The sequence below is a fragment of the Procambarus clarkii genome, chromosome 50, assembly GCF_040958095.1.
Source record: "Procambarus clarkii isolate CNS0578487 chromosome 50, FALCON_Pclarkii_2.0, whole genome shotgun sequence".
Classification (NCBI taxonomy): Eukaryota; Metazoa; Arthropoda; class Malacostraca; order Decapoda; family Cambaridae; genus Procambarus; species Procambarus clarkii.
The window spans coordinates 33,213,236-33,226,430 of NC_091199.1; the positions used below are offsets into that span (position 1 = coordinate 33,213,236).

Here is a 13,195-nt window from a genome sequence, read left to right on the forward strand (position 1 = left end):
GTGGGTGGTGGTAATATATATATCAGTATATATTTAATATTTGATGTGTTGGCAGGTGTGAAGGAGAGGGAGAACGCCACCCGCCGCCTCCTGGACACTCTGGACCAGCTGGAGTGTGTCAACAAGGCTCACCAAGCTGACAACCTCAAGCTGGAGGAGGAAAACACTCGCCTAAATACAGCGAATCATTTGCTCGAGGAGGACAACAGGAAGACTAAGAACGAAGGGCAGCTTGCTCAGGAGGAGATTGTTCTATTAAAGTCCCAGATCCGTCAAGTGGAGGAGGACTCGAGGCTGGTCAAGGAGGAGATCCGTCAAGTGGAGGAGGACTCGAGGCTGGTCAAGGAGGACAACATGAAGACTAAGAACGAAGTGCGCCTTGCTCAGGAAGAAAACATTCAATTAAAGTCCCAGATCCGTCAAGTGGAGGAGGACTCGAGGCTGGTCAAGGAGGAGATCCGTCAAGTGGAGGAGGACTCGAGGCTGGTCAAGGAGGACAACATGAAGACTAAGAACGAAGTGCGCCTTGCTCAGGAAGAAAACATTCAATTAAAGTCCCAGATCCGTCAAGTGGAGGAGGACTCGAGGCTGGTCAAGGAGGAGATCCGTAAAGTGGAGGAGGACTCGAGGCTAGTCAAGGAGGAGATCCGTAAAGTGGAGGAGGACTCGAGGCTGGTCAAGGAGGATAACATGAAGACTAAGAATGAAGTGCGCCTTGCTCAGGAAGAAAACATTCAATTAAAGTCCCAGATCCGTCAAGTGGAGGAGGACTCGAGGCTGGTCAAGCACGAGATCCGACAAGTGGAGGAGGACTCAAGGCTGGTCAAGTCGAGGAACCAACAGCTGGAGATTGCGGAGACCCAAGCCCAGGAGAGGGTCAAGACGGCGTTGACGAGGATCGCTGAGCTAGAGCGAGAGACACAACAGCTGCAAGAGATGAATAATAACACAGCAAGAGAGAAAGGACTTGTTCAAGAGCAACTCTCACTCCTGGAAGAACAGGTCAGGGTCCTTCAGACAGCAAACGCTGCTCTAATTGAAGAAAAGGAAGAAACAATCAGGAAGACTGAAGAGGAAAAACGACTTGTTGAAGAGCAACTCTCCGTCAGTGAAGAAGAGGCCAGTAAGTTACGGGAAGGAAACACGGCTCTACAGAGTGATAAAGACAGACAGGCACAGCAACTCAGAAGTACTCAAGAGGAAAAAAATCAACTGGAAGAGGAGAAACGCTTGATGGAAGAGGAACACGAGAAGTGCAAGAGGAATGTCAGTGAGCTGTACACAAGGTAAACAGTGCTACTTAACTTCTGACCTTCACTCTCCTTCCTGCTTATTTTGCCTTACTTCTGAGGGAGTAAGAGGGAGTGAGGTGTGTATGAATATGTGTGAATGTTTATGAATGTGTGAATGAATGTGTGTATGAATGTGTGTATGAAAAGCAGACCATGATAGACACACCGAATGATAAATGCAAAATGATAAATTGATTGAGACAGAGACGTACAGAGACAGAGAGATGTACAGAGACAGAGAGACGTACAGAGACAGAGAGATGTATCGAGACAGACAGATGTACAGAGACAGAGAGATGTACAGAGAACGAGAGACGTACAGAGACAGAGAGATGTACAGAGACAGAGAGACGTACAGAGACAGAGAGACGTACAGAGACATAGAGATGTACAGAGACACAGTGGAACGGGTCGAACAGGACTATGTTACCCTTGAAGGGGGTGGTTGGGGTCGGCCTCATTGTTACCCTTGAACGGGGTGGTTGGGGTCAACCCCTATGCTACCCTTCAAGGGGGGTGGTTGGGGTCGTCCCCTATGCTACCCTTCAAGGGGGGTGGTTGGGGTCGGCCCCTATGCTACCCATCAAGAGGGGTGGTTGGGGTCGGCCCCTATGCTACCCTTCAAGGGGGGTGGTTGGGGTCGGCCCCTATGCTACCCATCAAGGGGGGTGGTTGGGGTCGGCCCCTATGCTACCCTTCAAGGGGGGGTGGTTGGGGTCGGCCCCTATGCTACCCTTGAAAGGGGTGGTTGGGGTCGGCCCCTTTGTTACCCTTGAAGGGGGTGGTTGGGGTCGGCCCCTTTGTTACCCTTGAAGGGGGTGGTTGGGGTCGGCCCCTATGCTACCCTTCATGGGGGAGGTTGGGGTCGGCCCCTATGCTACCCTTCATGGGGGAGGTTGGGGTCGGCCCCTATGCTACCCTTGAAAAGGGGTGATTTGGGTCAGCCCCAATGCTACCCTTGAAGAGGGGTGGTTGGGTCGGGCCGTATGTTACCCTTCAAGGGTAACATAACTGATTAGGGTCGGCCCCTATGCTACCCTTGAAGGGGGGGGGGGGTTGGTTGGGGTCGGCCCCTATGCTACCCTTTAAAGGGGGTGGTTGGTGTCAGCCACTATATTACCGTTGAAGGGGGGTAGTTGGGGTCGGCCATTATGCTACCGTTGAAGGGGGGGGGGGGTCAGCCACTATGTTACCCTTGAAAAGGGAGGTTAGGGTCAGCCACTATGTATTGTGTGTGTGTTGGTGGTGATGGGTACTGTGTGTAGCTGGTGATGGGTATGGTGTGTGTAGGTGGTGATAGGTATAGTGTGAAGATGCTTTCAATGACCGGAGGATATGATGGTGACCCGGGAGGGTGTGTGTAGGTGGTGATGAGTATGGTGTGTGTAGATTGTTTTGGGAATGGTGTGTGTAGATTGTTTTGGGAATGGTGTGTGTAGGTGGTGATATGTATAGTGTGTTTAGGTGGTCATGGATATGGTGCATGTAGGTGGTGATGAGAAAGGTGTGTGTAGTTGGTGATGGGTATGGTGTGTGTTGGTGGTGATGTGTATGGTGTGTGTAGATTGTTTTGGGTATTGTGTTTACTAGTTGTGTTTTTACGGGGGTTGAGCTTTGTTCTTTCGGCCCGCCTCTCAACTGTCAATCAACTGTTTACTAACTAATTTTTTTTTTTCCACACCACACACACTGTAATGATCTGGGGGCTCAGATCATTGGTTCTCCCTTCTCCCCTCTTTTCCCTCCCCTTCTCCCCTCCTTTCCTTTTCCCTCTCCCCTCCTTCCTTCTCCCCTCCCCTTGGCCGTCATTCGTCTCCTCTCCTCTTCCCCCCCCCCTGTCGCCCATTTGTCAAGGTCAAGAGGTTGACCTGAGGGTAGGGTGGTCGTGGATACCTTGGCTTCTCCCACTCAACTTCCCCACTCAGATATTTCCCTCTCCACCCCCTCTCATCCCACCGCTGCCACCATTGTAACGACCGCTTACCCTGCCGTAATAGCCGCGGACTTTATTGTAATAACCCAATGTTTCCCAGTATTAATCCTGTTATCTTGTTATCTCTCGTGATCGTAATATACGCTCTCTGTTGTAAATCTCTGTCTCTCTTCACTCAATGCCCCAGCTTAACACTGTTACAGTCCAGCATGACCCCTCACTGGACGGCCACGTATGTAAGAGGAATATTAAATGAGGAAGATACACCAAGGACCAGGGTTATTAGTTAAAAAAAACAATGGTTGGCCAGTGCCAAAATAATGGGTGGAGCCCTGGGGCTGTATTAGATGGTGGGAGGAGTAATCCTTCCCAGCAATAAGTTGGAAAAACTAAATTTCATCAGTGTGTCTTGGGAGTGTATTAGGAACAGGGCCGCAAGCCCGTATCCTCGGGGCCGAGGGCAGCCATCAACATCGTGGCCGTAGTGCGGGTATTTAAGGTAGAGTAGCACTTGAGTTTTTGTGTCCTCGGTAAATATCCATTGTGCCTCTAGGGAAAATAGAACAGGTGATGTGTTCAAATTGTCTTAATTTACATGTTTCATAAAATAAATTGTATAGCTTGTCCAGTGGTATTCACTTAACTCCCCTTTGATATATTTTGCTTCTTTGTCATTTTTAGGTGTTGTATTGGAAGCCCCCATGTTCTCCTACTAGTAATAGATACTAAAGTTGCCCTTGGATTCAAATAAGTAACGTAAATTACACAAACTAATTTTCCAAAATTTATTACTGAAATTCATATTACCCGGAGTCCCATGGTTACTGATTCCTTGCCTTCCTGGGGGATCGGTGATTGACACATTCAGGTATGGTTGGTCAGGAAGGTGGTGGCAGTGTAAATGTGTTTTGTTATTGTTTTTTTTAACTAATAACCCTGGTCCTTGGTGTATCTTCCTCATTTAATATTCCTCTTACATACGTGGCCGTCCAGTGAGGGGTCATGCTGGACTGTAACAGTGTTAAGCTGGGGCATTGAGTGAAGAGAGACAGAGATTTACAACAGAGAGCGTATATTACGATCACGAGAGATAACAAGATAACAGGATTAATACTGGGAAACATTGGGTTATTACAATAAAGGCCGCGGTTATTACGGCAGGGTAAGCGGTCGTTACAACACACACACACCCCAGGAAGCAGCCCGTGACAGCTGACTAACTCCCAGGTACCTATTTACTGCTAGGTAACAGGGGCATTCAGGGTGAAAGAAACTTTGCCCATTTGTTTCTGCCTCGTGCTGGAATCGAACCCGCGCCACAGAATTACGAATCCTGCACGCTATCCACCAGGCTACGAGGCCCCGTGTGTGTGTAGGTGTGTATATGTATGGTGTGTTTATTTGGTGATGGATATGGTGGATGTAGGAGGTGATGTGAATGGTGTGTGTAGATGGTGATGGGTATGGTATGCCTAGGTTGTGATGGATAACGTGTGTGTGTGTAGGTGGTGATGGGTATGATGTGAAGGTTCATAAATTTACAGGAGGGTATGGGAGGGTATAGTGGAGACCCTGGAAGGGTATGTGTAGGTGGTGATGGGTATGGTGTGTGTTGGTGGTAATGGGTATGGTACGTGATTAGGTGGTGATGGGTATGGTGAGTGTTGGTGGTGATGGGTATGGTGCATGTTTAGGTGGTGATGAGTATGGTGTGTGTTGGTGGTTATGGGTATGGTGAGCGTAGGTGGGGATGGGTATGGTGTGTGAAGGTCGTTATGGGTATGGTTTGTGTAGGTGATGATATGCATGGTGTGGGGAAGTAGTAATGGGTATGGTGTACTCACCTAATTGTACTTACCTACTTGTGCTTGCGGGGGTTGAGCTTTGTTTCTTTGGTCCAACTGTCAATCAAGCGATGTGCAGATTCCTGAGCCTACTGGGCTCTGTCATATCAACATTTGAAACTGTGTATGGAGTCAGACTCTACCACATCACTGCTTAGTGCATTCCATTTAAGTGGAGATGGATATTATGTGTGTAGGTGGTGATGGATATTATGGTGATCGATATGGTGTGATGGATATGATGGGTATGGTGTGTGTAGGTGGTAATGGATATGATGTGAAGATTCATAAATTTACTGCAGGGTACGGGAGAGTATGGTGGTGACCGGGTAGGGTGTATGTAGGTTGTGATGGGTATGGTGTGTGTAGGTGGTAATGGGTATGGTGCGTGACTAAGCAGTAACGGGTATGGTGAGTTTAGGTAGTGATGGGTATGGTTAGTTTTTGGTAGTGATGGGTATAGTGGGTGTAAGTTGTGATGGGAATGGTTTGTGTAGGTTGTTTAGGGTATAGTGTGTGTAGGTGGAGATATGTATGGTGTATTAAGGTGGTGATGCATATGGTGTTTAAGTGGTGATGTGTATGGCGCGTGTAGGTGGTAATGGGTATGATGTGAAGATTCATAAATTTACAAGAGGGTATGGGAGGGTTTGGTGGTGTCTCGGGATGGTGTGTTCGGGTAGCGATGGGTATGGTTTGTGTGGGTGGTGATGGGTATGGTGTGACGATACTTACATTGACAGGAGGGAAAGGGAGGGTATGGTGGAGACCCGGGATAGTGTATGTCGGTAGTGATGGGTATGGTGAGTGTAGGTGGTGACAGGTATGGTGTGTGTTAGTGGTGATTAATATGGTTTGTGTAGGTGGTGGTGGGTATGGTGAGTGTAGGTGGTGATGTGTATGGTGTGTACGTGCTGATGGATATCGTGTGAAGGATATGATGGGGGTGTGGTTTGATTTAGTGTTGATGGGTATGGTGTGTGTGTGTGTGTAGGTGGTGATGTATATGGTGTGTCTGTAGGTGATGATATGTATGGTGTGTGTAGGTGGTGATGGGTATGGTGAGTGTAGGTGGTAACAGGTATGGTGTGTGTAAATGGTGACGGATATGGTTTGTGTAGGTGGTGGTGGGTATGGTGAGTGTAGGTGGTGATGTGTATGGTGTGTACGTGCTGATGGATATCGTGTGAAGGACATGATGGGGTGTGGTTTAATTTAGTGTTGATGGGTATGGTGTGTGTGTGTGTGTAGGTGGGGTTGGATATGATGTAATGGATATGATGGGTATAGCGTGTGTTGGTGGTGGTGGGTATGGTGTGAGTGTAGGTGGTGATGGATATGGTGTGTGTAGGTGGTGATTGATATGGTGTGTGTAGGTGGTGGTGGGTATGGTGTGTGTAGGTGGTGGTGGGTATGGTGTGTGTAGGTAGTGATGGATATGGTGTGAATAGGTGGTGGTGGGTATGGTGTGTGTAGGTGGTGTTGGATATGGTGTGTGTAGGTGTTGATGGATATAGTGTGTAGGTGGTGGTAGGTATGGTGTGTGTAGGTGGTGATGGATATGGTGTGTCTAAGTGGTGATGGGTATGGTGTGTGTAGGTGGTGAGAGCTACGGTGTGTGTGTAAGTAGTTATGGGTATGGTGTGGAGATGCTGACATTGACAGGAGGGTATGGGAGGGTGTGGTGGAGACCCGGGATGGTGTGTGTAGGTGGTGATGGGTATGGTCTGTGTAGGTGGTGATGGGTATGGTGTGTGTAGGTGGTGATGGGTATAATGTATGTAGGTGGTGATGGGTATGGTGTGTGTAGGTGGTGATGGGTATAGTGTGTGTAGGTGGTGATAGATATATTGAGTGTAGGTGGTGATAGGTATGATGTGTCTAGGTGGTGATAAGTATGGTGTGTGTGTTGGTGGTGACGAATATGGGGAGTGTAGGTGGTGATGGGTATGGCGTGTGTTGGTGGTGATGGGCATGGTGTGTATACTTGGAGAGGGGTATGGTGTGCCTAGGTGGTGATGGGTATGGTGTGTGTTGGTTGATTTGGTTATGGTGTGTGTAGGTGGTGATATGTATATTGTGTTTATTTGGCGATGGATATGGTGGATGCAGGTGGTGATGAGAATGGTGTGTGTGGATGGTGATGGGTATTGTGTGCGTAGGTGGTGATGTGTATGGTGTGTGCAGATTATTTTGGGTATAGTGTGTGTAGGTGTTGATATGTATGGTGTGTTTATTTGGTGATGGATATGGTGCATGTAGGTGGTGATGTGAATGGTGTGTTTAGATGGTGATGGGTATGGTGTGTGAAGGAGGTGATGGATATGGTGTGTGTGTATGTGGAGCTGGTGATTGGTATGATGTGAAGGTTCATACATTTACAGGAGGGCATGGGAGGGTATAGTGGAGACCCGGGGAGGGAATGTGTAGGTGGTGATGGGTATGGTGTGTGTAGGTGGTGATGGGTATGGTGTGTGTAGGAGATGATGGGTATGGTGTGTGAAGGAGGTGATGGATATGGTGTGTAGGTGGTGGTAGGTATGGTGTGTGTAGGTGGTGGTGGGTATGGTGTGTGTCGGTGGTGTAGGATATGGTGTGTGTAGGTGGTGATGGATATGGTGTGTGTAGGTGGTGGTGGGTATGGTGTGTGTAGGTGGTGGTGGATATTGTGTGTGTAGGTGGTGATGAATATGGGGTGTGTAGGTGGTGGTGGGTATGGTGTGTGTAGGTGGTGATGGATATGGTGTGTGAAGGTGGTGATGGATATGGTGTGTGTAGGTGGTGGTAGGTATGGTGTGTGAAGGTGGTGATGGATATGGTGTGTTTAGGTGGAAATGGATATGGTGTGTAGGTGGTGGTAGGTATGGTGTGTGTAGGTGGTGGTGGGTATGGTGTGTGTCGGTGGTGTTGGATACGGTGTGTGTAGGTGGTGGTGGGTATGGTGTGTGTAGGTGGTGGTGGATATTGTGTGTGTAGGTGGTGATGAATATGGGGTGTGTAGGTGGTGGTGGGTATGGTGTGTGTAGGTGGAAATGGATATGGTGTGTGCAGGTGGTGACGGGTATGGTGAGTGTAGGTGGTGATGGATATGGTGTGTGCAGATGGTGGTGGGTATGGTGTGTGTAGGTTGTGATGGATATGGTGTGTGTAGGTGGTGATGGGTATGATGTTGGTAGGTGGTGATAGCTATTGTGTGTGTGTGTAAGTAGTTATGGGTATGGTATGAAGATCCTGACATTGACAGGAGGGTATGGGAGGGTGGTGTGGAGACCTGGGATGGTATGTGTAGGTGGTGATGGGTATAGTGTGTTGGTGGTGATTGGTATGGTGAGTGTAGGTGATGATAAGTATGGTGTGTGTAAGTCGTGATGGATATGGAGTGTGTAGGTGGTGATTGGTATGGTGAGTGAAGGAGGTGATGAGTATGGTGTGTAGATGCTCACATTGACAGGAGGAAATGGGAGGGTATGGTGGACACCCGGGAGGGTGTGTGTATGTGGTGATGTGTATGATGTGTGTAGGTGGTGATGGGTATGATGTGTGTAGGTGGTGATATATATAGTGTGTGTAAGTGGTGATAGGTATATTGTGTGTAGGTGGTGATGAATATGGGGAGTGTAGGTTGTGTTGGGTAGGCGTGTGTTGGTGGTGATGGGTATGGTGTGTGTAGGTGGAGATGGGTATGGTGTGCGTAGGTGGTGAAGGGTATGGTGTGTGTAGGTGGTGATGAATATGGGGAGTGTAGGTTGTGTTGGGTATGGCGTGTGTTGGTGGTGATGGGTATGGTGTGTGTAGATGGTGATTGGTATGGTGTGCATAGATGGTGATGTGTTTGGTGTGTGTAGATTGTTTTGGGTATTGTGTGTGTAGGAATTGATATGTATGGTGTGTTTATTTGGTGATGGATATGGTGCATGTAGGTGGTGATGTGAATGGTGTGTGTTGATGGTGATGGGTATGGTGTGCGTAGGTTGTGATTGATAACGTGAGTGTGTGTAGGTGGTGATGGGTGTGATATGAAGGTTCATACATTTACAGGAGGGTATGGGAGCGTATAGTGGAGACCCTGGGAGGGTATGTGTAGGTGGTGATGGGTATGGTGTGTGTTGGTGGTAATGGGTATGGTGCGTGATTAGGTGGTGATGGGTATGGTGAGCGTAGGTAGGAATGGGTATGGTGTATGAAGGGTGTTATGGGTATGGTGTGTGTGTAGGTGATGATATGTATGGTGTGGGTAGGTAGTGATGGGTAAGGTGTACTCACCTAATTGTACTCATCTATTTGTGCTTGCGGGGGTTGAGTTTTGTCTCTTTGGTCCCGCCTCTCAACTGTCAATCAAGTGGTGTACAGATTCCTGAGCCTACTGGGCTCTGTCATATCTACATTTGAAACTGTGTATGGAGTCAGACTCTACCACATCACTGCTTTGTGCATTCCATTAAAGTGGAGATGGATATTATGTGTGTAGGTGGTGATGGATATTGTGGTGATCGATATGGTGATGGATATAATAGGTATGGTGGGTGTAGGTGGTGATGGATATAGGGTGTGTAGGTGGTGATGTGTATGATGCGTGAAGGTGGTAATGGGTATAATGTGAAGATTCATAAATTTACAGGAGGGTATGGGAGGGTTTGGTGGTTTCTCGGGATAGTGTGTTAAGGTGGTGATGGGTATGGTGTGTGTAGGTGATGATGGGTATGGTGTGAATATACTTACATTGACAGGAGGGAAAGGGAGGGTATGGTGGAGACCCGGGATAGTGTAGCTCGCTGGTGATTGGTATCGTGTGTGTAGGTGGTGATGGGAATTGCGTGTGTAGATGGTGATGGATATTGTGTGTGTGTAGGTGATGATAGGTATGGTGTGTGTAGGTGGTGATAAGTATGGTGAGTGTAGGTAGTGATAGGTATGGTGTGTGTAAGTGGTGATGGATATGGTGAGTGTAGGTGGTGATGTGTATGGTGTGTACGTGCTGATTGATATCGTGTGATGGATATGATGGGGGTGTGGTTTGATTTGGTGTTGATGGGTATGGTGTGTATAGGTGGTGATGGATATTGTGTGTGTAGGTGGTGATAGGTATAATGTGTGTAGGTAGTAATGGGTACGGTGTGTGTAGGTGGTGATGGGTATGGTGTGAAGTTGCGTACATTGTCAGGAGGGTATAAGAGGGTGTGGTGAAGACCCGGGAGGGTGTGTTTAGGTCGTGATGGGTTGTGTGTGTGTAGGTGGTGATGAGTATTATGTGTGCAGATAGTGTTGGTATAGTGTGTGTAGGTAGTGATTGGTATTATGTGTGTTGGTGTTGATGCGTATGGTGTGTGTAGGTCGTGATATGTATTGTGTGTGTAGGTGGTGGTAGGTATGGTGTGTAGGTGGTGATGGGTATGGTGTGTGTAGTTGGTAATGGGTATTGTGTGTATAGGTGGTGATGGGTATGGTGCAAGTAAGATGACATAGACAGGAGGGTACGGGAGGGAATAGTTGAGACCCGGGAGTGTGTGTATTGATGGTAATGGGTATTGTGTGTATAGGTGGTGATGGGTATGGTGTGTGTTGGAGGTGATGAGTATGGTGTGTGTAAGTGGTGATTGGTATGGTTAGTGAAGGTGGTGATGGATAAGGCGTGTGTTAATAGTGATGGGTATGGTGTGTGTAGATGGAGATGAGTTATGGTGTGTGTAGGTGGTGATGATTATGGTGTGTGTAAGTGGTTATTGTTATGCTGTGTGTAGGTGGTGATGTGTATTGTGTGTGTAGGTGGTGATTGGTATGGTGAGTGAAGGTTGTCATGAGTATGTTGTGAAGAGACTTACATTGACAGGAGGGTATGGTGTGTGAAGGTGGTAATGGGTATGGTGCGTGTGTAGGCAGTGCTAGAAATGGTGAGTTTAGGTGGTGATGGGTATGGTGAGTGTTGGTGGAGATATTTATGGTGAGTTTATTTTTTTTTCTACCACAGACGTTGCCATACATTTACAATGCTAATCAGCATATGTACATTTTCTTCTGTCCTACTTGGACAGGGTTAGAAATGTGTTAAACATATAGTTCAGGGTTTATTGAACAACTGTGTGTATTGTGTATAGGTGGTGATGAGTATGTTGTGAAGATTCATAAATTTACAAGAGGGTATGGGAGGGTTTGATGGTGACCCGCGAGGGTGTGTGTAGTTGGTGATGGGGTATAGTGTGTGAAGGTGGTGATAGATATGGTGTGTGTAGGTTGTGGTAGGTATGGCGTGTGTAGGTGGTGATGGATATGGTGTGTTTAGGTGGAGATTGGAATGGTGTGTGCGGGCGGTGATGGATATGGTGTGTGTAGGTGGTGATGGGTAAGGTGTGGGTAGGTGGTAATCGCTATGGTGTGTACTCACCTATATGTACTCACCTATATGTGCTTGCAGGATCGAGCATTGACTCTTGGATCCCGCCTTTCGAGCATCGGTTGTTTACAGCAATGACTCCTGTCCCATTTCCCTATCATACCTGGTTTTAAAATTATGAATAGTATTTGCTTCCACAACCTGTTCCTGAAGTGCATTCCATTTCCCCACTACTCTCACGCTAAAAGAAAACTTCCTAACATCTCTGTGACTCATCTGAGTTTCAAGCTTCCATCCATGTCCTCTCGTTCTGTTACTATTCCGTGTGAACATTTCGTCTATGTCCACTCTGTCAATTCCTCTGAGTATCTTATACGTTCCTATCATGTCCCCCCTCTCCCTTCTTCTTTCTAGTGTCGTAAGGCACAGTTCCCTCAGGCGCTCTTCATACCCCATCCCTCGTAGCTCTGGGACGAGTCTCGTTGCAAACCTCTGAACCTTTTCCAGTTTCATTATATGCTTCTTCAGATGGGGACTCCATGATGAGGCGGCATACTCTAAGACTGGCCTTACGTAGGCAGTGTAAAGCGCCCTAAATGCCTCCTTACTTAGGTTTCTGAATGATGTTCTAACGTTTGCCAGTGTAGAGTACGCTGCTGTCGTTATCCTATTAATATGTGCCTCAGGAGATAGATTAGGTGTTACGTCCACCCCCAGGTCTCTTTCACGCGTCGTTACAGGTAGGCTGTTCCCCTTCATTGTGTACTGTCCCTTTGGTCTCCTATCTCCTAGTCCCATTTCCATAACTTTACATTTGCTCGTGTTGAATTCTAGTAGCCATTTCTCTGACCATCTCTGCAATCTGTTCAGGTCCTCTTGGAGGATCCTGCAATCCTCATCTGTCACAACTCTTCTCATCAACTTTGCATCATCCGCAAACATCGACATGTAGGACTCTACGCCTGTAAACATGTCGTTAACATATACAAGAAATAGAATTGGTTCCAGCACCGATCCTTGTGGTACTCCACTTGTTACTGTTCGCCAGTCCGACTTCTCGCCCCTTACCGTAACTCTTTGGCTCCTTCCTGTTAGGTAGTTCCTTATCCATTCTAGGACCTTTCCCCCCACCCCCGCCTGCCTCTCGAGCTTGAACAGCAGTCTCATGTGCGGTACTGTATCAAAGGCTTTTTGGCAGTCCAGAAATATGCAGTCTGCCCAACCATCTCTGTCCTGTCTTATCCTCGTTATTTTATCATAGAATTCCAGAAGGTTTGTTAGGCACGATTTCCCTGTCCAGAACCCATGTTGATGTTTGTTCACAAACCTAATGTTCTCCAGGTGTGCAACCAGTCGTAGCCTAATTATTCTTTCCAGTATTTTACAGGGGATGCTTGTCAGTGATACAGGTCTGTAGTTAAGTGCCTCCTCCCTATCTCCTTTCTTGAAGATCGGCACGACATTTGCCTTCTTCCAGCAACTGGGCAATTCTCCTGACATAAGTGACTCATTAAAGATCATTGCCAGAGGCACGCTGAGGGCCTGTGCTGCTTCTTTTAGTATCCACGGTGATACTTTGTCTGGTCCAACTGCTTTAGTTGCATCTAGAGTTGTCAACTGTTTCATTACCTCCTCTGCTGTCACCTCTATATCTGATAGTCTTTCATCTAGGGTAACCCCTTCCAACAATGGGAGCTGCTCAGGCTCGGTAGTGAACACTCCATGGAAACTGGCATTCAGTGCCTCGCAGATTTCCTTGTCACTTTCAGTATATGCCCCCTCTGTCTTCCTTAGTCTT

At 47.5% G+C, this 13,195-nt stretch overlaps 1 protein-coding gene across 1 annotated transcript in view; it reads left to right on the forward strand.

The window, feature by feature from the left end:
* Positions 1-13,195, forward strand: part of LOC138351629 (angiopoietin-4-like) — a 348,372-nt gene that overhangs the window by 70,063 nt on the left and 265,114 nt on the right. Inside the window, exon 3 of the mRNA XM_069303630.1 lies at positions 56-1,286. Coding sequence (XP_069159731.1) covers positions 56-1,286 — 1,231 coding nt within the window. The remainder of the gene's footprint in view (positions 1-55; positions 1,287-13,195) is intronic.